Source organism: Nannospalax galili, unplaced genomic scaffold (assembly GCF_000622305.1).
Source record: "Nannospalax galili isolate Female #2095 unplaced genomic scaffold, S.galili_v1.0 scaffold568, whole genome shotgun sequence".
Lineage (NCBI taxonomy): Eukaryota > Metazoa > Chordata > Mammalia > Rodentia > Spalacidae > Nannospalax > Nannospalax galili.
The window spans coordinates 2,314,595-2,341,456 of NW_008359441.1; the positions used below are offsets into that span (position 1 = coordinate 2,314,595).

Below are 26,862 nucleotides of genomic sequence, written 5' to 3' on the forward strand. Positions count from 1 at the left end.
TTATGTGTATGAGTGTATTACCTGCATGTAAGTAAGTGCACCCGTGTTGTGCAATGCCTCGGAGGTCAGAAGAGGGCTTCAGATTCTTCTGGAACTGGAGTTAAGAACAGTTCGTAGCCACCATGTGGGTGCTGGGAATCGAACCTGGGTCCTCTGCAAGAGCATTCAGTGATCTTAACTGCTGAGCCATCTCTCCAGCCTCTATTTTGATTTTTTAATTTTATGTGTATGAGTGTTTTGCTTGCATATATGTAAGTGCACCTATGTCATGCAATACCCACAGAGGCCAGAAGAGGGCATCAGATCCCCTGGAACTGGAGTTATAGAAAGTTGTGAGCTGCCATGTGGGTGCTGGGAACTGAAACTGGGTCCTCTACAAGAGCAAACAGTGCTCTGAACCTCTACACCATCTCTTCTCTACTATTTGAACAAAGGGGTTTGAGATATTTGTCTTTTCGAGACAGGGTATCCCTGTAGCCCCAGGCTGGAGCTCACTATGTAGACCACGCTGGCCTCAATCTCACAGAGATCTGCCTTCCTCTGCTTCCCAAGTGCTGGGATTAAGGCATGCACCACCACACCCGGCTGAGATTTTCATTTTTAATATGTGTGTCTGTGCACATGGAGGTCAAAAGAGGGCGTCAGAGTTTTTGGAGCTGGAGTTACAGGATCTTGTTAAGCCTGCCTGGTATGGGTGCCCTTAAACACTGAGCTATCTCTCCTGCTCTTGATTTGATTTTTAAGCACTTGCCCTGCAAACGTGAGGACCTGAGTTTGGATCCCCAGCACCCATGGCAGAGTCAGGCGCAACCCCTCTCATCTGTAGTCCTAGTGCTGGGGAGCAGAGACAGGCAGATCCCTGAAGTTCACTGGCCAGACAGTCTAGCCAAATGGATGAGCTCAGGTTCAGTGAGAGATGCTGTCTCAGAAAGTAAGGTGGCAGGTCTTCGAGATGGTTCAGAAGGTAAAGGCCCTTACCCAACACTGCAGGCCTGGTGACCTGAGTTCTACCCCTGGAATTCACATAAAGATAGAGGGAGAGAACTGACTCCACCTAGTTTTCCTCTGTCCTCCATACACATACTAGGGCATGCACAACCACACACATACATCATACTAAATGATAAACAAAAAAATAAGGTAGAGAACGATGGAGGATGGCAACAGTGTTAGCCCTCTGACCTGCACACATTTGTATATACCACATACCACATGAACACGGATATGTACCACACATACATACACATATGAATAAAAATAAAATAAAAATTAAAAAAATCTAAGATGGACGTGGTGGCACACGCCTTTAATCCCAGCACTTGGGAGGCAGAGGCAGGCAGATCTTTGTGAGTTTGAGGCCAGCCTGGTCTACATAGTGAGTTCCAGGACAGCTGGGGCTACAGGGAGACTCTGTCTCAAAAAAAGAGGCAAAAAAAACCCAAATCTGGCTCTATAGTTGTTTTCTAGTTTTCTTACATGTTCATATTTTTCTTAGAATTTGTATATTTTTTTTTCCCATTTTAAGAAGAACTTGAACCTGGATCTAGTGGCTCACACCTGCAATCCCAACACTCAGGAGGCAGAGGCAGGCAGATCTCTCTGTGTTTGAGGCCAGCCAGGTCTACACAGAAGCTTCAGTTCAGCTAGGGCTACATAGTAAGATGTTATAAAAAGAGAGAGAGAGAATGAGGAGGATGAGGAGGGTAAGGGAAGAACTGGCATTTTCACTCATTTATTAAAAACTTTACTTTTTCTGACAGGGTCTCACTGTATAACACCGTCTGGCCTGGAACTTGCTGTGTAGACCAGGCTGGCCTGGAACTCGCAGAGGTATCCCTGCCTCTGCCTCCCAAGTCCTGGGATTAAAGTTGTACATCACCATGTCTAGCTCATTAAAAACCTTAATAAGTATTTTGTTGGAAGTCTGAAAGTAATTACGTTATTCCTCCTGAAGACTCTCTTCTTTCTAGCCTAATCTGGACAGGTGACTGCTAGGACCATTCAGCACAGAGGATATGGTGGCATTCTGGTAATTCCTCCATCTCTTGCATCTTTCTTGCTCCCTGCTCTTCACCTTTGCTGTAAATCCACACATAGCTTCCTTAGAAACAGCACACATGGGGCTGGAGGGACGGCTCAGTGGTTAAGAGTACTTGTTGCTCTTGCAGAGGACCTGGGTTTGGTTCCCAAAACCCACATGGTGGCTAACAACGGTCCATAATTCTAGTTCCAGGGAAATCCAACGCCTCTTCTGACCTCATGGGCTTTGTACAACACAGGTGCACTCACATACATGCAGGCATTACATTCATTCACTTAAAATAAAAATAATAAAAATTTAAAAAGAAAGGGCACATGAAACATGTTCTGAGTCCTTCTGGTCTAAATGTCTTTCTTTAATCTCTCAATTCATAGTTTGACTAGGGATAGAATTCTGAGTTCAAAATAATGTTTCCTTAAGGGGATACACCATTAGCAGTTATATAACTCTAAAATAATTGGTTTCTTCCTCTTCAAATGGGTTCTGGTAATCCGGACAATGTCCTGAAAAGACAAATTAGTAAATATCTCAAAACTTTTACTAATGTTTTTCCTTTTTTATTGAAGTTTTGCAAATTTTATGTATTTTATTATTTTAGAATCTCCCCCATATCTGGACCCTCCCTTACTAATATCCCACCAAATTTCCTGTACTCTAATGTGTGTGTGTGAAGGCCTATAAGAGTTAAACTTGTGTCCCCAAATGAACCCCCAGTGTGGGTTCATTCACCAGAGCCTGATCCACCAACCAATTGCCTCATCCTAAAACAAGAGTGAATCACCATGTGGGAGCCGGGAATTGAACCCAGGTCCTCTGCAAGAGCAGCTGTTCTCAACCACTGAGCCATCTCTCCAGTCCCTCACAGAGTAACTTTTTAAAACTGTGCATGAGTGTTTTGTCTGCATGTATGTAGGTGCATCACATTGGTGCAACGCTCACAGAGGCCAGAAGACAGTGTCAGATGCTGGCCTGGAACTGGAGTTAAGGATGGTTAAGTCGCCGTGTGGGTGCTGGGAACTGAACCTAGTACTTTTCAAGAGCAGTGTTCCTAATCAGAGTCATCTCTCAACTGTTCTTTAGGGAAAAAAAAATAAACATTTATTCATTTATTATGTGTATGTGGAAGGGGGGTGCGCCTGTGTCACAGCATGCATCCAGAGGTCAGAGGACAACCTGTGGGAATCAGTCCTTTCTTTCCACCATGTGAGATTGGGGCTCGAACTCAGACCCTCAGCCTTGGTGGCAAGCGCCTATACCCGCGGAGCCATGTCCAGTAGATGGCGCTGCAGAGAAGGGCAGAGCCAAGCACTCCCTGACCGGGCAGGAGACTCTCGTCCAGCAGGGGGCGCAGCACGCCGGGGCTGAGGCGTTCTCGAACCGAACACGACGTCAGGGGGCGGGAACAGTTGTGGCCCCGCTCCCTACGTCAGCGGAGCCCTGTGATTGGAGGGAGAAACGATCTCTTGGCAGCGCCGTTGAGGTGGGAGGAAGAAGTGGGTTCCGGCCGAAGGTGAGACCGTGGCGGCCGATGTGCCGGCTAGCCGGGCTCTGCGGCAGTCTGGCCGCTGTCCCCCCACAGCTGTCCGCGGTGGATGGCGGCGGGATGGAGCGCGAGGGGAGCGGCGGCGGCGGGGCGGCCGGGCTCCTGCAGCAGGTCCTCAGCCTGAAGCTCGTGCCCCGGGTGGGCAACGGGACCCTGTGCCCCAACTCCACTTCGCTCTGCTCCTTCCCAGGTACGCCCCGCCCCGCGCCTGCGCACTGGGCGCTCGCCGCGGGGAGCCCGCCCGCAGTCGGGCGGGGCGGGTGCTGGGCGCGCGGGTTCCTCCGGCTGCACTGCGGCTGCAGAGTCCCGAACCCATCCAGCTCCTCCAGAATCACTTTCCCAGACCTGTTGCTTGTTCTCCCAGGATCTTAGACGCGGCTTCTGAGCTGCTCCCAGCTGAGCTCCGGGGGGCTGCGGGGATGGTGAGGGTGGGGAGGCTGGGAGAGGGACTTTCGGTGTCAGAGCACTAGGTAGAGCTTTCCGAGCTCGGGCCGGCGGAGGGGAGGAGGAATAACCTTTCCTGGGAACCCAGTAAAGACTTTGAAGCTATCTGTCTTGCATCTTCACCAGCAAGGCGACCGACAGTGGCGCTCCGACGGGGAGGTTGGGGCTCCCCAACAAAGTTGGAAACCTTAGTTAATCCAGTGTGAGGACTGGATCTGAGACAGTGGGAAAGGGAGGAGGGTGGGGTTGCCGGCTGCAATCATCCATAAGGCACCTGTGATTGCTCATCCACAGGCCAGCGACTGCCTGGCGCCTCGCAGTAGACACTCGGGACTTGGCTGTGTAGAGGCTAACTAGGTGATCATCTTTTGTTGTGGCAGCTGAAGATGTTGGCTTGGGATGGTGCCAAAAGTGAGAGCTCAAGATTGTTTCAAAGGGATTAGGGTCATAATCGACAGTGAAACACACACACACATTTATAAAATTATGAAGCCCTCCAAAAGATAAAGGGTTCATATTTCTGTTTTCATTATTTACGACAGGGTGTCCAGAAGCTCCGGCTGAGCCTGGTAACTCAATTTTGTAGACCAGGCCGACCTTGAACTCAGATAAGCCTGCCTCTGCCATGGAGTGCTGGGAGTAAAGGCACACGATGCCTGGCAACCACAATCTTCAACTCTTTTTTTGAGGGAGAACTTTTCAAATCTCCTGAAAAGTTGAAAAACAGTCTAGCAAATACCCATTTGTTTAGGTTGAATGGTAGCAGTTACTGTTCAACAACCAGCCCCCCTTAGGCAATCGGGAGAACATCATAGAGTGTACTTACTTGAGCCGAGATGATATGTCTAGTCCATACCTAGGCTATGTAATATGGGAACACAGTTGTATATTTGCCTCATGTTGATAGAAATTTCATTATGCCAAGCAAGACTATATTTTGGTTCTTAGGCATTCTCTAGCACATGTATGAATCTATACACATCACATTAAAAACCTTTTAATTACATTTTACTTATTTATTTGTGTGTGTGTGTGTGTGTGTGTGTGTGTGTGTGCAAAAGAAAAAATCAGAGGAAAACTTGTAGGAGTTGGTTCTCTCCTCCTACCATGTGGGTCCCAGGGATTGAACTCAGGTCGTGAGGCTTGGCAACAGGCACTTCTACTCATTGAGCCATCTCACCAGCCCCTACCTACACATCACATTTTACCTTGCTGTGGAGCAGAAGTCCTGACACCTGCTGATCCCTCCACATGTAGTTTTATCACCGCCACAACTTCATATCACTCCTAAAATATTTAACTCTGTTAGCATGATGTTTTCTAACACAGGCCTTATTTAAATTTCTCTCCAATTGGGGCTGGAGAGATGGCTCAGCGGTTAAGAGCACTGGCAGAGGACCTGGGTTCAGCTCCCAGCACCCACATGTCAGCTAACAACCATCTGTCACTCCAGTTCCAGGGGATCCAACACCCTCTTCCGGGCCTCCAAAGGCATTGTACCACATGTGTGCACTTATACCTGCATGCAAAACTCTCATAACACATAAAAAAAATTTTAAAGAAAAAATTCAATTGACAACTTCCTTTTGTTGTTATTTTGATTTTGTTTGATGATAGAGACAGTTTATTAAGAAAGAAAGAAAAGGTACCCTCACTTCCTGAGGGTAAAGTTGGGTAGGGAGCTGTTTTAATTCCAGGGTCCAATCAGGAGTCACACTGTCCATTTGGTTGCCTATCTCTTTAGTCTCATTTCACCGAGAACAGTTCTGGTTTTTAATTTGTTTTATTAATTGTATTTATTTGTTTGATTATTTATTTTGAGACTCAGGGTGTGTGTGTGTGTGTGTGTGTATGTGTATGTGTGTGTGTGTGTGTGTATGTGTGTGTGTGTGTAAAGGTGCCAGTGGATGACGGAGGCATCACCTCATCTGGAGCTGGAATTATGGGTTGTGACATGGGTGCTGGGAATCGAACTCAGGTCCTCTACAAGAGCAGTAAACCAATGAGCCCTGTTTCAGTTTCTTTGAAGAATCTAGGCCAATTGTTGCTTAGAATATCTCAATCTGGGTTCATCAATTTCCTTCATGATTCAGATTCAGATTATTATTTTCTTCTGCAAATGCTAATCTGCCATATGTACTTGAGTATCATTCCTTCTACAGATACAACTTATGAGTATTAGTTACCAGGAACCATTTAGCCAGCATATCTCCATGTGACCACATGTTGGCCCTAGGCTGGCACACGATGGGGTTATAGCCCTTGACCTCATTGATCAGAATGTGGTGGTGCAGAGCCCTTGACCTCAGATTAATCAGAGTGAGGCTGTAAACACACCCACTCCTTGCAGTGTCTAATCATTGCATAGAATTTTGGGTATAATAGATACTTGAAGTTGGATCCTGTTTGCAGCACTCAGGTGCTTATAACATGAACTTTATTCAGGGTCCTGAATCTGGCACTGTCGCTGTTTTAGGCACACAGAAAAGGTTGCTTCTAGTTTATGCCAACTCACAGCAGAATCATTGCTCTAAAATATTCTGTGGTTTCTCTCCACTAAAAAGCTTTGAATTGATTTTTTTTAACCCACCTTTGCAATTTAGCCATTTAGATTTCTTCAAACCCTCATTCTAAGCTGTTCAAATTTCCTTTGTTGTTTCTTTGTATTTCTTTGTTTGAGACAGTCTCTGTGTAGCTGAGGTTGCCGGAGAACCTGAGCCTTCCAAGTACTGAGATTACAGGCCTGTGCCACCATGCCTGGCTTTGTGTTGTCGTTTGTAACAATCAGGAATGACTTTTATTCTCCGCAGATAGAGATTTCACTAGATGAATGTCAAAATGTAGCAAAACCCAATAATATTTTGGTTGTGGTGGTGGTGGAGTCCAGAGTGGATCACACGCGGAGCGGCAGTTTACTCATTGCTGTGTGGCTGTTGTTTTTAAAGTTTTTTTTACTTATGTGTCTGTGTCTTTGTATATCTGTATGTTTCAATGCCCATGGAGACCAGAAGAAGGTGTTGGATCCCCTGAAACTAGAGTTAAGGATAGGAGTGAGCTGCCATGTGGGTGCTGGGAACTGAACCCAGGCCTTCTGTACAAGCAGCCAGTGCTCTTAGCCACTGAGTCCTCTCCAGCCTACCTGTTGTTTCTTGGTTTTTGTTTTAGGTTGTGGGAGGCACCTGTTTAAAAGGCCTTGATGAACAGAACAACCCCTTCTATATGGACCTCTCACTCCAGTGGGGAGACGGAAAAGTATGGGCTGTGGGGGACAGAAAAGTATGGGCTGGAACTCTTGATGGTGTGAGATACGATAAGGGACATGGTAAGTGGCAGGGCATGTGCAGGATGGAGACCAGTGTTTTGGGGGCCACACACCTGTGAACACAGCACTTGGGTGGCTGAGGCAAAATAGTTGTGCATTTGAGGCCAACCACCCAACATCCTGAATGCAAGGCCTGCTCTGGCTTTTGTAGCAAGACTGTCTCTCAGAGAAACAAAGTGGTCAGAAGGCCCTTAATGGTGATGCCATTATAGCTGAATTCTGAAGGAAGTGAGCAGCCCTGCAGCTGTCAGGGAAGAATGTTCTAGGCAGGAAATTGTAGATTGGGAGGCCCTGAAAGAGGAGCTCTTAGCTTAAGAAAATTCCTCCAGGTGTGGTGGCACATGCCTTTAATACCAGCAGAGGCAGGCAGATCTCTGTGAGTTCAAGGTCAACCTGGTCTACATAGTGAGTTCCAAGACAGCTGGGGCTACAGGGAGACCCTGTCTCAAAAAGACCCCAAGAAAGAAAGAAAATTCCATAGGCTGGGGATGTGGCTCAGTGGTGTGGTCTGCAGCAGTGAGAGGCTGTGGGTTTAACCCAGGCACTTGGAAAGAGAGAGAGGAGGGAGAGAGGGAGGGAGGAAAGAAGGGAGGAGGAGGGGTAGTGTGCTTGGTGGATTATATGGGCAAGGGGGTGTTAAGGAGGTGAGGTTGGCTCCTAGAGGGCACAAGTGGAGAGTTTTGAGCCAAGGAGGGATCATCTTTAAATTTATTTTAAAGATGACACTTTTTAAAATTACACTTTATTTTAATTTTTCAATTTTTAATTTTTTTATTATTTGATTTTTTAATTTATTTTTTAATTTTATGTGTATGCGTGCATTGCCTGCATGTAGGTAAGTGCACCCGTGTTGTCTCCTGCAGGAACAGTCAGTGTTCTTAACCACTGAGCCATCTCTCCAGCCCTGTTGCTTTCTTCTTTTTTTTTTAAAGCATGGTAACTTTATATTTTTTAATGCATTAATACAACAGTGCATTGGAAAAGTACTGAGCCTCTACAAAATAGCTTTACATTTTTAAAAGAATGTGATTTTTTTCACTTACACAAGCATAGGCTTTTTAATATTTCCACAAGATAAATATCTCAATTAAACTATAAGCTCACTCTATTGTGTGCCACAGTGATGGGCTTAAGACAGTTATACACTTAGAAGGTCCTAACTTTAGTGTTATTTACACTGACATGTCCGGTATCGCCGGTTCATAGCCTCCATGTGTGTGCTGGAAATCAAACCCGGGTCCTCTGCAAGATCAGTCAGTGCTCTTAACTGCTGAGCCATCTCTCCAGCCCTGTTAAAATTATACTTTATTTGTGTATGTGTGCACCTGTGTGCATGCAAATGTGTGTCAAAGCTTTTAGGAGTAGGTTCTTTGTCCCAGGGATCAAACTCAGGTTGTCAGGCTTGGTGGCAAGGACCTTTACTAGCTGATCCTCCTTTCTGGCCCTGACTTATTTTTTTTATTTTATGTATATGAGCGTATTGCCTACATGTTTGTGAGTGCAATCGTGTCATGCAATGCCCACAGAGGTCAGAAGAGGTCGGATCCCCTGGAACTGGAGCAATAGACAGTTGTTAGCCACCATGTGGGTGCTGGGAATCGAACCTAGGTCCTCTGTAAGAACAACCAGTGTTCCCGGCGCTGAGCCATCTCTCCAGTCCCTTGACTTTTTTTTTTTACATGTACAGTCCAGTGGTTTTCAGTACATTTCAGAGTTATACAGCTTTTGCCACAACCAATATGAGAATATTATCAACACCTCCAGGAGAGACCCCGTTCCTAACTACATTGACTTATAGGCTTTGTGTGGACAATTTGTGGAAGGCTAGATCAGGACAGAAAAGGTCTGGCCAGGCCAGAACCAAGGAGAACCCTGGGTGAGGCAAGTCAAACCCAGGGATGAAAATGCAGACCTGCAGTGTCAGCAGAGAGGCGCCAGGCTGCAGTTGATAACCCTGAGGGCAAGTCATTGTTAGAGAGGAAGGGAGGGGACAGATGGATCTCCTGGCAAACTAGAGACAGTTGGCAGGAGGAGGCTTCCAGTGGACAGTGGAAAGATACAGGCTAGTGGGCCATGATCAAGGCAGCCTGGAGTCACAGCAGCATTGGACTAGAGTTCAATTCCCAGGACGCATGTGGTTTACTTACAAACCCAGCTTTAGCCAGACGTGGTGGCACACACCTTTAGTTCCAGCACTTGGGAGGCAGAGGCAGGCCGAGCTCTGTGAGTTTGAGGCCAGCCTGGTCTACGTAGAAGCTCCAGGCTAGCCAGGGCTACATAGTGAGACCCTGTCTCAAAAAAACAAACCCAGTTTTGCAGGAACCATCCAAGTTCATGTAGCTGTTTGACCAGGGTGGGTCAGAGTGGAGCCAGCAGAAAGGATGGCTGCCTGCTTGGCTGGCACTCCTGTTCCTGTTCTTTGATGTTAGGGTGATCCTGGGGCCTAGTGACTCAGCTGTGCGGTGAAAGACCAGAGAGCTGGCCATCAGAAAACCCTTTTAGTACAGTGTCACCTGGAGGACTGGGCTCTCTGTGTGGCCTTGCTCTTCCTCTGAAATACCTTTTAGAAAATGGGGGTGTGGGGTGGGGCTCAAGATTGAGCTCAGGACCTTGTACACACTAGGTAAGGGCTCCATCACTCAGCTATAGTCCTTGGTTTTGTGTGCAGAGGATGTGTGTGTGCATATGTGTGTCCATAAGTATGTAGGTGAACATATGTGGAGGTCAGAAGACAACTTCAGGTGTCATTCCTCAAGCCCTAGCTTGTTTGTTTGTTTGTTTGTTTGGCCTTTTTTGAGACAGGGTCTCCCTGTAGCCTCAGCTGGCCTGGAACTCTATGTAGACCAGGCTGGCCTTGAATTCACAGAGATCCATCCGCCTGCCGCTGCTTCCCGAGTGCTGGGATTAAAGGTGTGTACCACCATGCCCAGCTTCTTACCTTTTTTTAATAGCCAGGGTGTCACTATGTATACCAGGCTGGCCTCAAACTCACAGAGATGTGCCTGCCTCTGCTGGGATTAAAGACATGCACCACCATGCCCATCAACCGCCACACCTAGCCCTATCAACCTCTTTTTGAGACAGGATCTCTCAATGGCCTGGAACTCACCAGTTAGGCTATCTACCAGTGAACCCAAGAGAACCTCTTGTCTCTGCCTCCCCAGTGCCAGGATTCCAAGCATGTGCCACTATGCCCAGCTTTTTACATGGGTACTGGGAATAGAACTCAGGTGTTCCTGCATTTCAGACTGAGCCATCTCCCTAATCCCCCTAATTAAAGGCCCCCCTCTTGACTCTGTTGTGTTGGGATTAAATTTCCAGCATGCAGACTTCTGGGGAATGCCTTCAGACCACAGAGACAATGAAAGGTACATCATCTCCCTATGTGAAGTCTGCATCAGATAATTTATACTAAAAGATTATAAAGAGCGAGATGACACACTAAGCTGCAGTGGCCTCCAGAGAATCTCACATCCTCATCCCCCAAACTTGTGAACATACTACTTTACACAGCAAAGGAACTTTGCACATGTGATTCTGCAGTCGGTGAATAGATTGAGTTTTCCAATTGGAGGTAGCATGGTGACAACACTGTGTTGTCAAGGGGACAGGCAGTCAGAGTCAGAAAGATCAGAGGTTATGCTGCAGGCTTAGAAGAGGAGGAAGGGGTCATGAGCCAAAGGAATGTAAGCAGCCTCTGCTGTGCAGGACAAGGAAACTGCCAACACCTTGGTTTTAGCCTAGTGAGACTTGTGACCTCCAGGATTGTAAAATTATGAAATCTGTATTGTTTTGAGTTGCTAAATTTTAGCCAAATTTAATAGTAATAACAAACTTGATATATTAGTCAAGTGTTTATTGAGCATATTCTATATGACAGGCATGCATCAGTGAAAAACAGACAAAAAAGGACCATCCAGCCTACAAAATGGTTCAGAGGATAAAGGCACTTGCTGCTGAGGCTGACGACCTGAATTTCATCCACACATGGTAGGGGGAGAGAACTGACTTCCACGGGTTGTCCTTTGACCTCCACATGAGTGCTGTGGCCCTTAACAGAAGTGGCTTCTTAGCCTAGGACTTCCCATCTTACAGAAATGTGAACCAAAAACTTTCTGTTACAGCAGCAGAAAATGGACTAACATGGCAGCCAAGGAAAACAAAACTGCAGATAACCACTTGATTCGAAGCAGTGAACAAGGAAATGCTGTAAGATACAGAGACAATTATGACAGTGTTTTGAGCCAAGGAAATGCAAAGAACTACATGACAATCAATAAATAGCTTTTAAATATGGCAGATTGAGGTGCCGTAGATTAAAAAGAAATCACTTAGTTTTTTTTTTTTTTTTAAGTGTTTTATAGTTCTGGGTTTGCTATTGCTTTTAAAGTCTTAGAATCCCATCTGAGAAATATTTTTATAAACTAAACCACTCAATTAATATAATGAAGCCTTTATTTTTTCCTTCTCAAAGTGACTTAAACAGTGCTCTATGTAGACACTGGAGTAGATAATGGATGCAGCTCAGGATTGAGGGGCAGAGTGTGATGCTTTTCTGGGGCTCTGGAGGTGCTGAACCTGCTGCAGCAGATCCCATTTGCAAGTCAGCCTTTAAGCTTTTAGCAGAATTGAGATGTGCATTAGTACCTTGGGAGCCCTCCTTTTTCAGGTGCTGTGCTCCAAGGGAAGTGGGAATGGTGAGTGTTGGTGTCCTAGCCAGACTGCTCTAACAATTCCACAGGCTAGACAGCTTAAACAACAGCCGTGTGTCTTTTCAGTTCTGGAGACAGAAAGTCTAGGATCAGGGTGCCAAAACAGTCAGGTTCTATGAGGGCTTCCTCCCTGCCTTACAGAGAGAGCTGCCTGGTAACTTTGTGTTTTGAGAGAGAGAAAGAAAAAACAATCCATCTTTTTAGAAGACCATAATTCCATAGTTGATTCTGCCATGGTGGTAAACTCCTTTAATTTTAGCCCTTGGGAGGCAGAGACAGGTAGATCTCCATGAGTTTCAAGGCCAGTTTGATCAGCATAGAAAGTTCAAGGCCAGCCAGGGCTACATAGCCCCTGTCTCAAAAAAACAGAACAGGGGACTGGAGAGATGGCTCAGAGGTTAAGAGCACTGGCTGTTCTTGTAGAGGACCCGGATTCTGTTCCCAGCACCCACTGGATGGCTAACAGCTGTTTGTAACTGAAGTTCCAAGGACTCTGATGCCTGGCCTCAGGCACTGCACACGTGTTAGATGTGTACATTCAGGGAACCATTCATACACATAAAATCACAATAAGTAAATTCATAACTGGAGAGATGGCTCAGCAGTTTAAGAGTACTGGGTGCTCTTAACTCCAGTTCCGGGGGAATCCAGCACCCTTTTCTTTTTTTGGTCTTTTTTGAGACAAGGTCTCCCTGTAGCTGGCCCGGAACTCACTATGTAGACCAGGCTGGCCTTGAACTCACAGAGATCCGCCTGCCTCTGCCAGTGCTGGGATTAAAGGTGTGGTCACCACACCTGGCTTCCAGCTCCCTTTCCTGACCTCAGGTGTACCTATATAGATGCAGGCAATATACACATACACATAAAATAAAATTAAAAAATAATAAAAAAGATTTTAAAAAAATAAGTAAATCCAAAAGAGTATTATAAGCAAAACAAAAGCAAGCCTGAGTGAGCTGCATGAAGACACATTTATAAACCTGTTTTAATTGATCTGGGTAAGCAGACACCACCACAGCCGTATGCTTGTAGTGTGCCTACAGCAGTAGGTAAAGTCCCTGGTTCTCCCTCCCCACCTCCTCCCTAGGCACATTGATATCCCTGTCCAGTCTGCCTGTAAATGTTCATCCCAAACAGACCAATCACCTTGAACATAACAAACATAACAACAACAACAAAAAAGCTTTGCATATATTTCAGGGAGGCCTCAAACTTGCTATACAGTCAAGCATGACCTTGAGCAAATAATCCCCGTGCCTCGACTACCTCCAATGCTAGGATTACAGGCCTGAGACACCATGCCCTGCTAAAAGTTTTGATTCTTTTCAACAAAGTAAAAAATGAATGATCACCTGGCATAGTGACACACACCTTTTGTCCCAGCACTTGAGAGGCAGAGGCAGGTGGATCTCTGTGAGTTTGAGGCCAGCCTGGTCTACACAGTGAGTTCTGGGCCAGCTGGGGCTACAGGGAGACCCTGTCTCAAAAAAACCCTCAGGGTTGGTGTTCTCTAGGCAAGGCAGGAAACAAAATAATCCAAATACCATTTTTTATTAAAATTTTTTGCCTGTTAAATGAGTTGGTTTAATTCAAGATGATACAGAATTCAAAGTACAATAAAGATGGAACAACAGGCTCTGGCAGGATTCTGGGCTGGATTTACTTAAAATTCACAGCTGAGGTAGGAGTAAGCTCAGTGGAAACTAGAGACAGTGAGCCACTGTATAATTTTTTTTTTTTAAACAAAAGTTTATTACAATGTAAACAGGTTCCAGGACAACACATTTCTCTAGCTATAGGTGGCAAAAGATGTCTCGGCAGGGAATCTAGATGTTTAAATAGGAGTGCAAGACGGTCACCGTCATCTGAGGAACACGAAGAGCTGACTTTCTGCCAGGTTTCTTAACTCCATCCGTGGCCAGGGGACCTTCCCTGCGGCCTTTGCTTTCCAGCTCCTCGAGTTTCTGCTCTTTTTGTTTTTGTTTTGGTTTTTGGTTTTTTTTTGGTCTTTTTGAGACAGGGTCTCCCTGTAGCCCCAGCTGTCCTGGAGCTCACTATGTAGCCCAGGCTGGCCTTGAACTCACAGAGATCCACCTGCCTCTGTCTCCGGAGTGCTGGGATTAAAGGCATGTGCCACCAGGTTCGGCTCTTCTCTTTCTATTTCTGCTTGAAAGTCTTGCCCTCCTCCTCCACCTCTTTGCCCTCCTCATCCACCTCCATCTCCTCCTTCTCCTCCTCCTCCTCCACCTCCTTGGCCTGCTTCTTGGCCTGTTTCAGGGGCTTCTTGCCGTCTTCACGGCCCAACATGGCGCCTGCGGCCCCTTCCCCAAACCCTGAAAAAATAACTGTTTTTTGAGACAGGGTCTCACTATGCACCCTGGTTGGTCTAAAACTCACTATGTAGACCAGGCTGGCCTCCCAAGCTCACAGAGATCCACCCGCCTCTGCCTCCTGAGAGCTGTGATTAAAGGTGCAGGAATGGCAATTTTTTTTTAAATATGTGTATGCGTGTATTGCCTGCATGTAGGTAAGTGCACCCGTGTCGTGCAATGCCCATGGAGGTCAGAAGAGGCTGTGGGATCCCTTGGGACTGGAGTTACAGACAGTTGTTAGCTGCCATGTGGGTGCTGGGATTCGAACCTGGGTCTTCTGCAAGAACAGTCAGTGTTCTTAACTGCTGAGCCATCTCTCCAGCTCCAGAAAATGGCAATTTTTTAAACTTGCTGCATACCAAAGAATGGCATAGAGCGTGAGGTGCGGCAGCACAGGCGAGCAGGCAGTGTGGGCATGTGTGTGCCTCCCCCTGCGTCCACTTCTCCATGACTGTGAACCTTAACAGTCAGTGCTTCAGACTTGTTTTGAGGGTTCGATGCCTTAGTGTTTGTAAAGCACTCAGGACAGTTCCTGTTTGCATAGCAAATGTTTATGAAATATGTAAGCACATGCAGGCTTCCTCTAAGTACATTACTTAGCTCGTTTTACTTTTACAAAACCAGGCTCTTCTTTCACATAACTGTTTGCAGCTAGCCAAGCTTCTTTTGCAGTTTGTCACTGTATTCCCCTGGTATCTCTAGATCTAGCTCATAGTTGTGTGCTATGGAATGTTGTATTACATGGATGCACAGAATGTGTTTTCCAAGCCTACAAGAGATGGCCATGCAGTCGACTTCCATTTTTCACCATTACAGACCTTCCTGGAGCCTCCTGTTAGCACTGTCCTTGCCTACAAGTATGTTCCTGTAGGTGTGGGTGTATTCATGGATCTAAACTCACAGCTGCAAAGGATAGGCATGCTTGTCTTCCATGTGACCCTCCAGAAAGGTGGTGTTCTTGTCCTTCTGACTGGGAATATTGATGGAGGCCTTCAGATAATGTCCTGACAACACTCTACTGTGCAAAACCATCGATGACGCTCCCTTTAGTAGAATGCTGAAGCCCTTCCTTTGACATTTAAAGTCCTCTGTCAGACTTTGGCCACTGACAAATACTTGGCATAAACAAGGGAAGGAAGGAAGGATATTTTTGGCTAGTGGTTTCAGAGATTACAGTCTGTAGTGGGCTGGTTGCTTTGTTTCTAGGCCTCTTGTGGGGCAGAATGTGATGGAGTAGAGCTGCTCACCATATGGCAGCCAGGGAACAGAACTAGGAAGGAGTCAAGGCAAGAGAACCCTAAGGACCCAACCCTAGAGACCTACTTCCTCAACTAGGTTGCAACCTTCTAATGTTTCTACCACCCCTTAGACTAGAACAGCTGGGGGCAAAGCCTTCAGTGTATGAGCCTATGGTGATACTGTTCAAACCTTCGCACTTCTCCACGCTGTGACCCTATCCACCTTTGCAACTTTAACTGCAGCTGCTCTTGTCAGCCAAGCCAGTGGTGTTTAATCAGGGCAGTTTTGCCTCTGGGGACATTTGTCTGGAGCTATTTTTGATGTCACACCTGGGGATGGAGTGCTCTTGGCTAGGATGTGGTAAATATGGATGAGGATCTAGGATCACTCTCCAGCACTGGAAAAGAAAAGATTAATAACTGAATTTTAGTTATCTTAATATCAGAGGATCTCCAGCCGGGGTAGTGACACACGCCTTTAATCCCAGCACTGGGGAGGCATAGGCAGGCAGAGCTCTGTAAGATCAATGCCAGCTTGGTCTATATATTGAGTTCCAGGCTAGGTGGGGCCTACAGGGAGACCCTGTCTCAAGAAGGGGGTAGGGGGGAGATTGATTCGTCATAGGAACCAGAACCAGCTGATCTCATGTAGTCCAGGCTGACCTCCAAATTGATAGGAAGCAGAAGATGACCTTAAACATCTGACCCCCCCCCCACCTCTACCTCCCAAGTGCTGGGATTTCAGGTGTCACCACTCCTGAAAGAACCTGAAAGAACCAGTTTGTCTAGCTGCCTTCTCACATACCTGCCTTTTGTCTTCAAGGCAGAGGGTTATATTTCCTAATCTTTCATCTGTCTGTCTATCATCTATCAAGACAGTTTTGCCTCTGTGCAGTTTTAACTCTGGGAACATTTGGCAATGTCTGGAGATAGAGTTGATGTTACACCTGGGAAGGAGTGCTCTTGCCCAGAATTTTAGTCACCTTAAGAGTAGAGGTTCTCTTGGCTGAGTATGGTGGGGCATGCCTTTTCCTGGCACTTGGGAGGCAGAGGCAGATGGATCTCTTTAAGCTCAAGGCCAGCTGGGCTACAGGGAGACCCTGTCTCAAAAGGACAGAAAAAAAAAAAAAAAGACTGGAGGTTCTACAGGGCTACAGGGCCCCGGTCCCAAAAGGAAAAAAAAAAAAAAAAAAAAGACTGGAGGTTCTCTGTAGGAACCAGCCCACCCCACACATATAAAATATATAAATATATATGAAATATATATCTCAGACTGGTCTTGAACTTGTGAGCTTCCTGTTTCTACCTCCCAAGTGCTGCCATTACAGGCCTGACCCACTAGAGCAAGCTTTTTTGTTGTCCTTGTTTTTTTGAGACAGGGTCTGACTGTGCAGCCCTGGCTGGCCTAGAGCTCCCTTTGTAGACCAGACTGGCCTCCTTTGAATTCGTAGAGATCTGCCCGCCTCTGCTAGGACTAAAGGCATGTAGCACCATACCCAGCACAACCTAATCATTTCTTTGAAAAATATTTATTTATTCATTCATTCATTTATTTTTGGTCTTTTTGAGACAGGGCCTCCCTGTAGCCCCAGCTGGCCTGGAACTCACTATGTAGACGAGGCTGGACTCGAACTCACAGAGATCCACCTGCCTCTGCCTCCCAAGTACTGGGATTAAAGATATGCACCACCATGCCCAGACAAAAAATATTTTTATTTTATGTGTATGAGTGTATTGCCTACATGAGTGTAAGTGTACCTGTGTCATACAGTGCCCACAGAGGTCAGAAGAGGGCATTGGATCTCCTAGAACTGGAGTTATGGACAGTTGTTAGCCACCATGTGGGTGCTGGGAATTGAACCTGGGTTCTCTACAAGAGCATATAATGCTCTTAACCGTTGAGCCATCTCTCCAGCCCCTAATTTTTTTTTTTTTTTTTTATAACAGAGTGGGGGGTTTTTTGTTGTTTTTTTGCTTGGTTGGTTTTTTATTTTTAATAATTTTTAAAAAATATTTATTATTTTTTAAATTTCATGTGTATGTGTGTATTGCCTGCATGTAGGTAAGTGCACCTGTGTAGTACAATGCCTGCAGAAGACAGAAGAGGCTGTGGAATCCCCTGAGACTGGAGTTACAGACAGTTGTTAGCTGCCATGTGGGTGCTGGGATTCAAACCTGGGTCTTCTGCAAGAACAGTCAGTGTTCTTAACTGCTGAGCCATCTCTCCAGCCCGTTTGTTTGTTTTTTACATTTATCTGTGTGAGTCCCTGTTTGTGAGTGGATTCTTATTCACACACGGGAAAGTCAGAGGACAATTTTCAGGAGTTGACTCTGTCCTTCCAGCATGTGGATTCCTCGGGCTCAGTGGCAAGTACCTTTACCAGCTGAGCCATCTTGCTGGTTCTAAAATGATTGTTAAATGAATATAATAGGACAGTGTCTGCTTTTTTATTTTTTTATTTTTTAAGACCGGCCCTTACTGTGTAGCTTTGGCTGGCCTGGAACTCAGTATGTAATTGAATTCACAGACCTTCCTACCTCTGTCTCCCCAACTGCTAGGATAAAAAGTGTGAGCCACCATACCTGTGAACCCTTTCAGACTTGTCAGTAGAGCCTGGCATTGTAGAAAATGCATATAGTCCAACAATTGGGAGTCTGAGGCAGGAAGATTAGGAATTCAAGGCCAGCCTTGGCTATAAAGTGAGTCTGAGGCTAGTGTGGGCTACATGATGAGACCTTGTCTCAAAAAAGCCAAAACAGGGCAGGTGAAATGTGTCAGCAGACACAGGCACCTGCTGCTAGCCTGACCACTTAAGTGTAGTCTCCAGGACCCACAAGGTAGAAGGAGAGAACTGACTTCCACAAGTTGTCCTCTGACCTCCACACATGTCCTGTTTTTTAAAAAAAAGTAAAACAACAAACCAGCAACAAAACCCATCAGTATTTGGATATTTCACAGAGTGCAATGAAATAGTTGTGAAAACAGAAGCAGTGGGTTTGATTCTAGTTAATGATCCAGTCTTTCCTCCCCACAGAGATGTGGTATGGTGTGTTCCTGTGGGCACTGGTGTCTTCTGTCTTCTTTCATGTCCCTGCTGGATTACTGGCCCTCTTCACCCTCAGACACCACAAATATGGTAGGTTCATGTCTGTAAGCATCCTGTTGATGGGCATCGTGGGACCAATTACTGCTGGAATCTTGACAAGTATGTTAGACATTAAAATACCAGTCAAAAACTTTCAATGTAACTAGTCAGCTAATCTTAAGACTCATTTTAGAAATACTATCTGGTGGGGTGGAGGGCATGGCTGGGGACTTAACCCAGTGGTAGAGTGCTTGCCTAGCAAGCCTGAGGCCCTGGGTTTGGTCTCTAGCACAGGAAAAAAGAAAGAAATACATACCTGTATGGATTAAAGAGTGCCTTTCAAATGCGTATCATTTTTTAATGTATTTTTTTAATATTTATTTTTAATCATGTGTGTGTGTGGATATGTGCATGTGAGTGCTGGTGCCTGTGGAGACCAGAGGTAAACTAGAGTTAAAGACAGTTGCTAGTCACTGTGTGGAGCTGGGAACTGAACCTGGGTCCTTTGCCAAGAGCAGCTCTTAACCACTGAGCCATTTCTCCAGCCCCCAATATATTAGTTTTTTTTTTTTTTTAAACTCTTAAACCCCTTTTAATTGGATAATCTCTGGCTTCTTAAGTCAGATTTTAAGCTTTGTGAGACAGGCCACTAGCAAAATAAAAATACTTGTCTCTGAAAGCCATTGCTCCTTTCTGATTGCTGTCACTCACTTGCCAGATCACCTGCAGGTGACTGCGTAGTTACCCCAGTCATTCAGGGTTCCCCAGGGACAGTATAAGTCTAATGATTAGAACTTGGTGTTTTTTGGTTGGTTTTTTTTTTTGGTCTTTTTGAAACAGAGTCTCCCTGTAGCCCCAGCTGGCTTCTGAAACTCACTCTGTAGACCAGCCAGGCTGGCCTTGAACTCCAGGAGTCTGCCTGCTTCTGCCTCCCAAGTGCTTGGGACTATAGGCATGTGCTACCGCGCCTGGCTCAGAAGTCTTGTTTAGAAAAATAACTGATTTGAGGGCTGGCAATACAAAGCTTAGTGGCAGAGCATTTCCCTGGTGTGTCCAAAGCTATTGGTTTGATCCCCAGCACCACACACAAAAGTACCTGATTTGTGTTTTTGGATCCCCCACACATACCTCCCAGCTTTCTGAATAGAGACTGGAGTAGCACAGATCTTAGAAATTATTTTTAAAATTAAAAAAAACGTGTCCGTGTGCGCGTGTGTGCTTTTGTGTGCACCATGTGGAATGAGGTGCCTATGGAGGCCAAAAGAGGCCATCTGATCTCCTGGAACTGGGGTTACAGGTAGTTGTGAGCCACTCAGGGAGGGTGCTGGGAACAGAACTAGAGTCCTCTGGAAGAGCAGCCAGTGCTCTTAACTGCTGAGCCATCTCTCCAGTCCCTTGTGTTTCATCTCACAGAACACAGTTGGAGGGATAAGAATGATAAGTTTAAATCTTTTTGTGTTTTGAGACCAGGTCTCCCTGTAGTCCCAGCTGGCCTAAAACTCACTAGACCAGGCTGGTCTATCTCGCAGAGACTACCTGCCTCTGCCTTCTGAGTGCTGGGATTAAAGGCAATACACCACACCATGCCTGGCTTAAGTTTAAACCATTTTTTTTCAGTTTGTACTTAGCTGTAAACATGTATTTCCTATAAACAAATATTTAAAGTAAGCAACATGAAAATAAAAAGTATACTGTTTATTAATAGTCATAGTTTGTGTTTTGGTGTGTATGCTGTTGTTGGTACATGGGTAAACATGTTTGTAAACGTACAGGAATGTAATATTCCTAGTTTGTCATATTTTGTTTTATTTTCACTATAAATTTTATTTAAAAAGTATTTATTAATTTTTATTTTGTGTGTATGGGTATATTGCTTGCATGTAGGTAAGTGCACCTGTGTCATGCAATGCCCATGGAGGTCAGAAGATGGTGATGGATCCCCCGGAACTGGAGTTCTCGACGGTTGTTAGCCACCATGTGGGTGCTGGGAACTGGACCCGGGTCCTCTGCAAGAGCAGCCAGTGCTCTTAACCACTGAGCTGTCTCTCCAGCCTCCTTTCACTGTAAATTTAAACCTGGACTTCAAGCAGAAATGTCCATCAAGCTCATTGATTCATTCATGTTTTTTGGGCCTTTTTTTTTTTTTTTTTAAAGACAATAGAGCCTACTTTCTCTGTGTTCCAACTATCTCATATAATACTGTAGAGAAACCTGTGCTCCAGTGTCCACACTGGATTTCTGGTGCCTGGGACTGGTCTCTTTTTTTTTCAATCAGTGAAACAGGGATGATACCACCCACCCCCATCCTTGTGTGACAATTAAATGAGATGGTCTACATACAAGTTCTTAACACAGTAGTTGACACATAGTACTTGTGCATAAATACTGTGCTCATTTCTGTTTCTAAGGCTTTAAGATGGAGTTTATTCCCTTCTCATTCACTGCTTTCTTAGTGGGATTTTTTTCCCTTTCCTCCCCCATTCTCCCCCCAGATCAGGTTCTTTAAGCTTCTTTCTGTCCAATCTACTCTTTGAGAAGAGCTCAATTAGAGGTCCTAAGAAACGTGTTTTGAGACAGTGACATTGACTGCCACTGCAGGTAAAGTCAGAAATATTTAAGGCTACCAATCTTGGATTAATACTTGTCCTAGTTTGTTTCTCTATTGCTGTGACAAAATACTCTGTCCAGTACCAACTTGGGGAGGAAAGGGTTTATTTTATCTTACATCTCCTGGGTCACAGTTCATCTGGGAGCCCAAGGTAAGAACTCAGTTCAGGAACCTGGAGGCAGGAGCTGGAGCACAGGTCATGGAGGAATGCTGCTTACTGGCTTGCTTCCCTGGCCCCTGCTCAGCCTGCTTTCTTATGCAACACAGGCCTACCTGCCCAGGGGTGGCACCACCCACAGTGGGCTGGGCTGTCCCACATCACTCATCAAGAAGATGCCCCACAGACATGGCCACAGGCCAGTCCAATAGAGGCAATTCCCCAATTGAGGTTCCCTCAACCCAGGTGTGTCAAGTTGATATTAAGCTATCCAGCACAATACTGTTCTCTTATTAAAATGCATTCATAATGCCACTTGTAGTAGTACATGCCTTAATCCCAGTACTAAGATGCTACCAGGCAGATCTATGTGAGTTCCAGGCCAGCCTGGGCTACATAGTGAGAGCCCCCCCATCTCAAAACAAAACAAATCAGTAATGTTCTTCATATGGCAGTTTAAAAATGTGTAGACTTCTTTTCAGGGTGCTGAGAATAGAACCCATGGCCTTGTGTACACTAAGCACGTGCTCTACCACTGAGCTATACCCCAGCCCACATGTAGACACTTGGTTCAGTACCTTTTGTGAGTCCCTGTAGCATCTCAGATGGATATCTGGGTCCATCTGTTGTTGTGTTGTCTCACTTCTGGAGTGCTGTGGTGGTGGGCATGAGGGGAGCAGTTAGGGGCCCCTAAGATCTCTGCCCTCATGCCCTTTGAGTGACCACTGCTCAGAGCCCTGCATTGCACACCCCCTCCTCTTGCTCTTTGAAGGGGACCCTCAGCAGTAGAAAGTGGAGTAGGGACTCCCTGTGGCCCCAGAACATGTCTTACCAGTCTCAAGAGATGGTCATTCATGGCCAATTTATTAGGTGCTTCTTCAGTGATAGGCATAGGGTTAATTGGCTTGGGAATAAAGAGATCTTTGAGCTCCTAGTCAGATCCTGTGGGAATTGCTAGCTTTGTATCTTGATTATCATTTCAGAGTATTCAGTAAAATGCAAGATGCTCAATTTTAGGGAGTACAAATCTAAAAGTTGAGACTGGAGAGATGGCTCAGTGGTTAAGAAACTGGCTGACCTTGCAGAGGACCAAGTTCAGTTTCCACACCCACATGGCAGCTCACAACCATCCACCCTCTTCTGGCCTTCCATTGCGCGACACCGGTGCACTTAGGTACATGCAGGCAAAACACACACATGAAAAAATAATAAACTTTTTTTTAAACTTTTATTATTTTTATTTTATGTGTATGTGTGTATTGCCTGCATGTAGGTAAGTGCACCCGTGATGTACAGTGCCCACAGAGGTCAGAAGAGGCTGTCGGATTCCCTGGGACTAGAGTTATGGACAGTTGTTAGCTGCCATGTGGGTGCTGGGATTCAAACCTAGGTCTTCTGCAAGAACAACCAGTGTTCTTAACCGCTGAGCCATCTCTCCAGCCCATAAATATATATTTCTTTTTTAATCTAAAAGTACGTTTCACTAATAGGCAAACCACATAGAGAAGGCTAATATAGTCAAGAGAAAGGCAGAGAAAACAAAACTTTAATAATTAAATTTTGGTGTAAATAGTCTAGAACATTCTACCGGTGGTGGAATTTTAAGTGTTCTGTTGTCCTGATCTTGTTAACCCCAGGTTTTTGTTTGTTTGTTTTTGTTTTTTTTCTGTTAACACCCTTTAATAATTAAGTTAAAATTAATAATTAAAAATTAAACTTTAATAATTAAATTTTGGTGTAAATAGTCTAGAACATTGTACTGGTGGTGGAATTTTAAGTGTTCTATTGTCCTGATCTTGTTAACCCCAGGTTGGTTTTGTTTTTTTTTTTTCCTGCACACCCTTGACTTCTGAACCAGGTGCGGCACTTGCCGGAGTCTACCGAGCTGCAGGAAAGGAGATGATGCCTTTTGAAGCCCTCACCTTGGGCACTGGACAGACATTCTGTGTCGTGGTGATCTCCTTCTTACGGGCTTTAGCTACTCTATAGCATACACCTTTATGTTGTGATGTCACGCCTGTTTATAGACTTCTCCAAAGGAGTGCACAGGTTTCTTAATTCCTCAGATGGAAGCAGTGTGGATGAACAGGAGCCTGAAGAATGTCACAGCCCTTTCTTCCACTTGAAGTGCCAGCAGTTGAAGACCTCTGCGGACCCATCACTCAACCAAAACTCCTAGCTTTCTTTTTTGTGGTTATTTGAGACATTTGCACACACATCTTCACCCAAGCCAAGACCACATGCCTCTAGGTTAGCATTCCTCACACTAGAATTTGCATTGTTCTTTGAGACGATGCAGTGTTGCCATTTCAGAGAAACAAGAGAACAAGAGAAAATGCTGGCTGCCTTGAAGAGAGCAGACTGCTGTGCTCAAATCTTAATTGCTTCCCAACTGGAAGTTAGCAGACACTTCCTCACTAAGTCTTCCTAACAGTGAAGCCACGATGGTTTTGGTTGAGTATAGCTCTGAGAACAAACAGCTGAGCTAGAGCAGGAAAAGGAGTCAAAGTAAAGCTGTAAAGTAGCAGCTCTGCTCCAGCGTTAGGAGTAGTAACTTCTGAGAACGTGACGTTTTTATGGATAACTGTCTTGACCTCTGACTATTTAATATATTTTAAGAAATGTGAATTTATTGTTTCGTATAGTTGATCAAAATAAGCTAGCTAATTAATGGCCTTTTTTTTTTTTTAAAGACATGGGCCCTTGCTCTGTTGCCCAGGCCAGCCTTAAACTTCTGGGTCCAAGCGAGCCTCCTGCCATTCACCCTGAGTGGCTGGGACTGTTATGCCTAGTTGAGGCCCTTTTTCCAAAGAATTTCTATGGCACCTTTTCCTCTCATTTTTAATTCTATTATTGATATTTACTTTCATTGGAAACACACATTATTAAGTAGCTTGGGATGAAAGTTGAGGCCAGATGACTTAGGATACTCTTCGGACATTCAGGCACAAATGAAGATACTCCAAAGATTCTGTTTTATTCTTTCTTAGTGACTTTGGCTTATTAATAACTCAGAAAATTGTAGCATGCAGCTGTAACTAGGGTTAGTGGTTCTTGATCCTTGTATTTACCTAGTGGTGGCTCCTCAGCCTACCTTTGCAGGCTTTGAGTATCAATGCTCATAAAGTGCCTAAAACTTCCTTTTCAGATCTACCCCCACGCCACCCTTTTTACTTTTAGTCAAGAGAATTTATATTCTTAAAGAGAGATATCAATTTTTAAACTTAATTTTAGCTATTTTAAATTTTATTCCACTGCCTAACTTTCTTTTTTCATTAAAAGGTCTGAAAACTATGACCTTTAAAAGGGAAAGGATTGAAAAAGTTAAGTACCTTTTAGTCAATTAAAAGGTTTTATTTCAAATCCAATGTTCTTGCTTGTTACCTGTTATTACCTTTTTTTCAGAGTAGCTTCTGGTAATTAACTCTGACATTGTTTTGTTTTTAAAACAGTCTTCCTCTAGCCCTAGCTGGTCTGGAACTTGCTATGTAGACCAGGCTATCCTCAATCTCACAGAGATCAAATTACCTCTGCCACCAGTGCTGGGATTAAAGGAGCGTGCCACCTCACCCAGCCCATTAACTCTGAAATTTTTAAAGGAGAGTTTTCATTGTGAGATTCAGGCTGACAAGCTATGAAGACATAAATTCATCTAATACAATATGCTCTATGGCTTCTGGTTAAAAATAGCCAAGAGGGGTTGTCAATATGGAGTAGCAGATAAAGACACTTGCCACCAAGACAGACAACCTGAGTTCAATACCCAGGACCCACATTGTGGAAGGAGAGAACCAACTCCTGCAAGTTGTCCTCTGACCTGTACTTGTAAGCAGACACACACACACACACACACACACACACACACACACACACAAATGTAATAAAAAATTTTTAAATAGCGCAAAGAACCAATTTGCCCAGGAATGTCATAGAAAAGAATTACAGAAGGATTACAAAAAAATAACTGGTCTGTTCCTTTGACTAATTAGACCACTTGTCAAAGTTATAGTGACATACCAGATTTGGAAGACAAAGTGTAGGTTAACGTCTCTTCAAATTCCCCAGCAAGAAGCTCAAATCTTTCTCTGAACAATATTTTAAAGACTTCAGTTTTCTGTCTAATGTGCTATTAATTTGGAAAATATCCCTACAGTTTGAGAAATTTGGAGCCTTGTATCCTGCACTCTGGCATATGATCTGGGCCATGTGTTTTGAAAGCTCCTCTTACAAGACGTTTCACTGAAACATTCTTTTCCGTATATTGTCACTATGCACATAGGTGAGTCGTTGGTGGGCTTTTCGAATTTCCTAGTAAATAGGAACTTTTGAGCATACTCCTCTGTGACTGCAATGTCAGGTTATTTCAGAACTGAGACACAAAGTAGGCCTTTGAAGGGGGTTTTTGTTCCCATCTGTTTCTTTTTTATGTTTTATCTGCTCTTTCAAAAAAAGACCTCAGCTGGATGTGGTGGTGCAGGCCTTTAATCCCAGCACTGGGGAGGCAGAGTCAGGTGGATCTCTGTGAGTTCAAGGCCAGCCTGCCTGGTCTACATAGTGAGTTCCAGAACAGCTACAGGGAGACCCTGCTTCAAAAAGACAAAAAAAAAAAGAAAAAAAACAAAAAACAAAAAAAACCCTCAACTACAAAATGTATCTTCAAATGATGGAATGTTTCATCCATCCCAGTATGTGAAGCCATCTTCTGTGAATAAGTGTATGTGGACTCCATAGTCAGAGCTGTGTGGCTGGAAATATTTTCAGGGAGAAAACATTTGAATGATAAGGAATACTCTGCTTTGTTCCTTCAGTCTCCTGTCTCTCACCTCGAATACAGATGTGTTGTGAATGGTTTGTGTTGGACATTTTACCTTACATAGTTTCTTTGAGAATTGTTGCCACAGCCACCTTTCTTAAGAGACAGACAACCCCGAATCCCAAAACTTTCCACCTCCCCCTCCTTTTTTTTTTAAATTCTGGAAGAGGAAATCAGCCCCCAACCATAAAAGTGACCTCTTGATTCTTTACTAGGATTTCAGGGTGAAAATTAAAATGAAATGTAATGATTATTACCTGAGAAAGATGTGTCTATGTCCTTTACCCTTTTTGCAACAAGATGCCCCTTAATGTTTAAACAACTCATGCAAATAATGAAGTCATTCCTTGTGTCCTTTAGGTTTTTAAATTGTATGTTGTTTCTTGATTCAGACTTTCTTTCTAACTGCTCTGGTTTGTATTAAGTTCTTGTGACACCCCAGGACACGCCAACCTTCCCTAAGGAACTGTTTCCTGAATGTGAAGCCCTGGTCCCATTAGTGGTCCAATATGGAAGGTCTTTTAAC

At 44.7% G+C, this 26,862-nt stretch overlaps 1 protein-coding gene and 1 pseudogene across 5 annotated transcripts; one reads left to right on the forward strand and one right to left on the reverse strand.

Annotated features, from left to right (window-relative positions):
• The first annotated feature begins 3,250 nt into the window (after positions 1-3,250).
• Positions 3,251-26,051, forward strand: Tmem170a (transmembrane protein 170A). 5 transcript variants are annotated; one of them, XM_029558611.1, is made up of 4 exons: positions 3,251-3,551; positions 7,194-7,350; positions 18,708-18,878; positions 23,382-26,051. In XM_029558611.1, the coding sequence occupies exons 2-4, from the start codon at positions 7,248-7,250 to the stop codon at positions 23,510-23,512; spliced, it is 405 nt and encodes a 134-aa protein (XP_029414471.1). In that variant the 5' UTR covers positions 3,251-3,551; positions 7,194-7,247; the 3' UTR covers positions 23,513-26,051. The 5 variants fall into 5 exon arrangements, with proteins under 5 accessions (XP_029414471.1, XP_008821180.1, XP_008821181.2 ...); XM_029558612.1 differs by lacking the exon at positions 3,251-3,551 and adding an exon at positions 3,717-3,774; XM_008822958.3 differs by lacking the exon at positions 7,194-7,350 and having other exon boundaries at positions 3,251-3,774.
• Positions 13,889-14,369, reverse strand: LOC108490202 (annotated as a pseudogene).
• Positions 26,052-26,862: the final 811 nt, after the last annotated feature.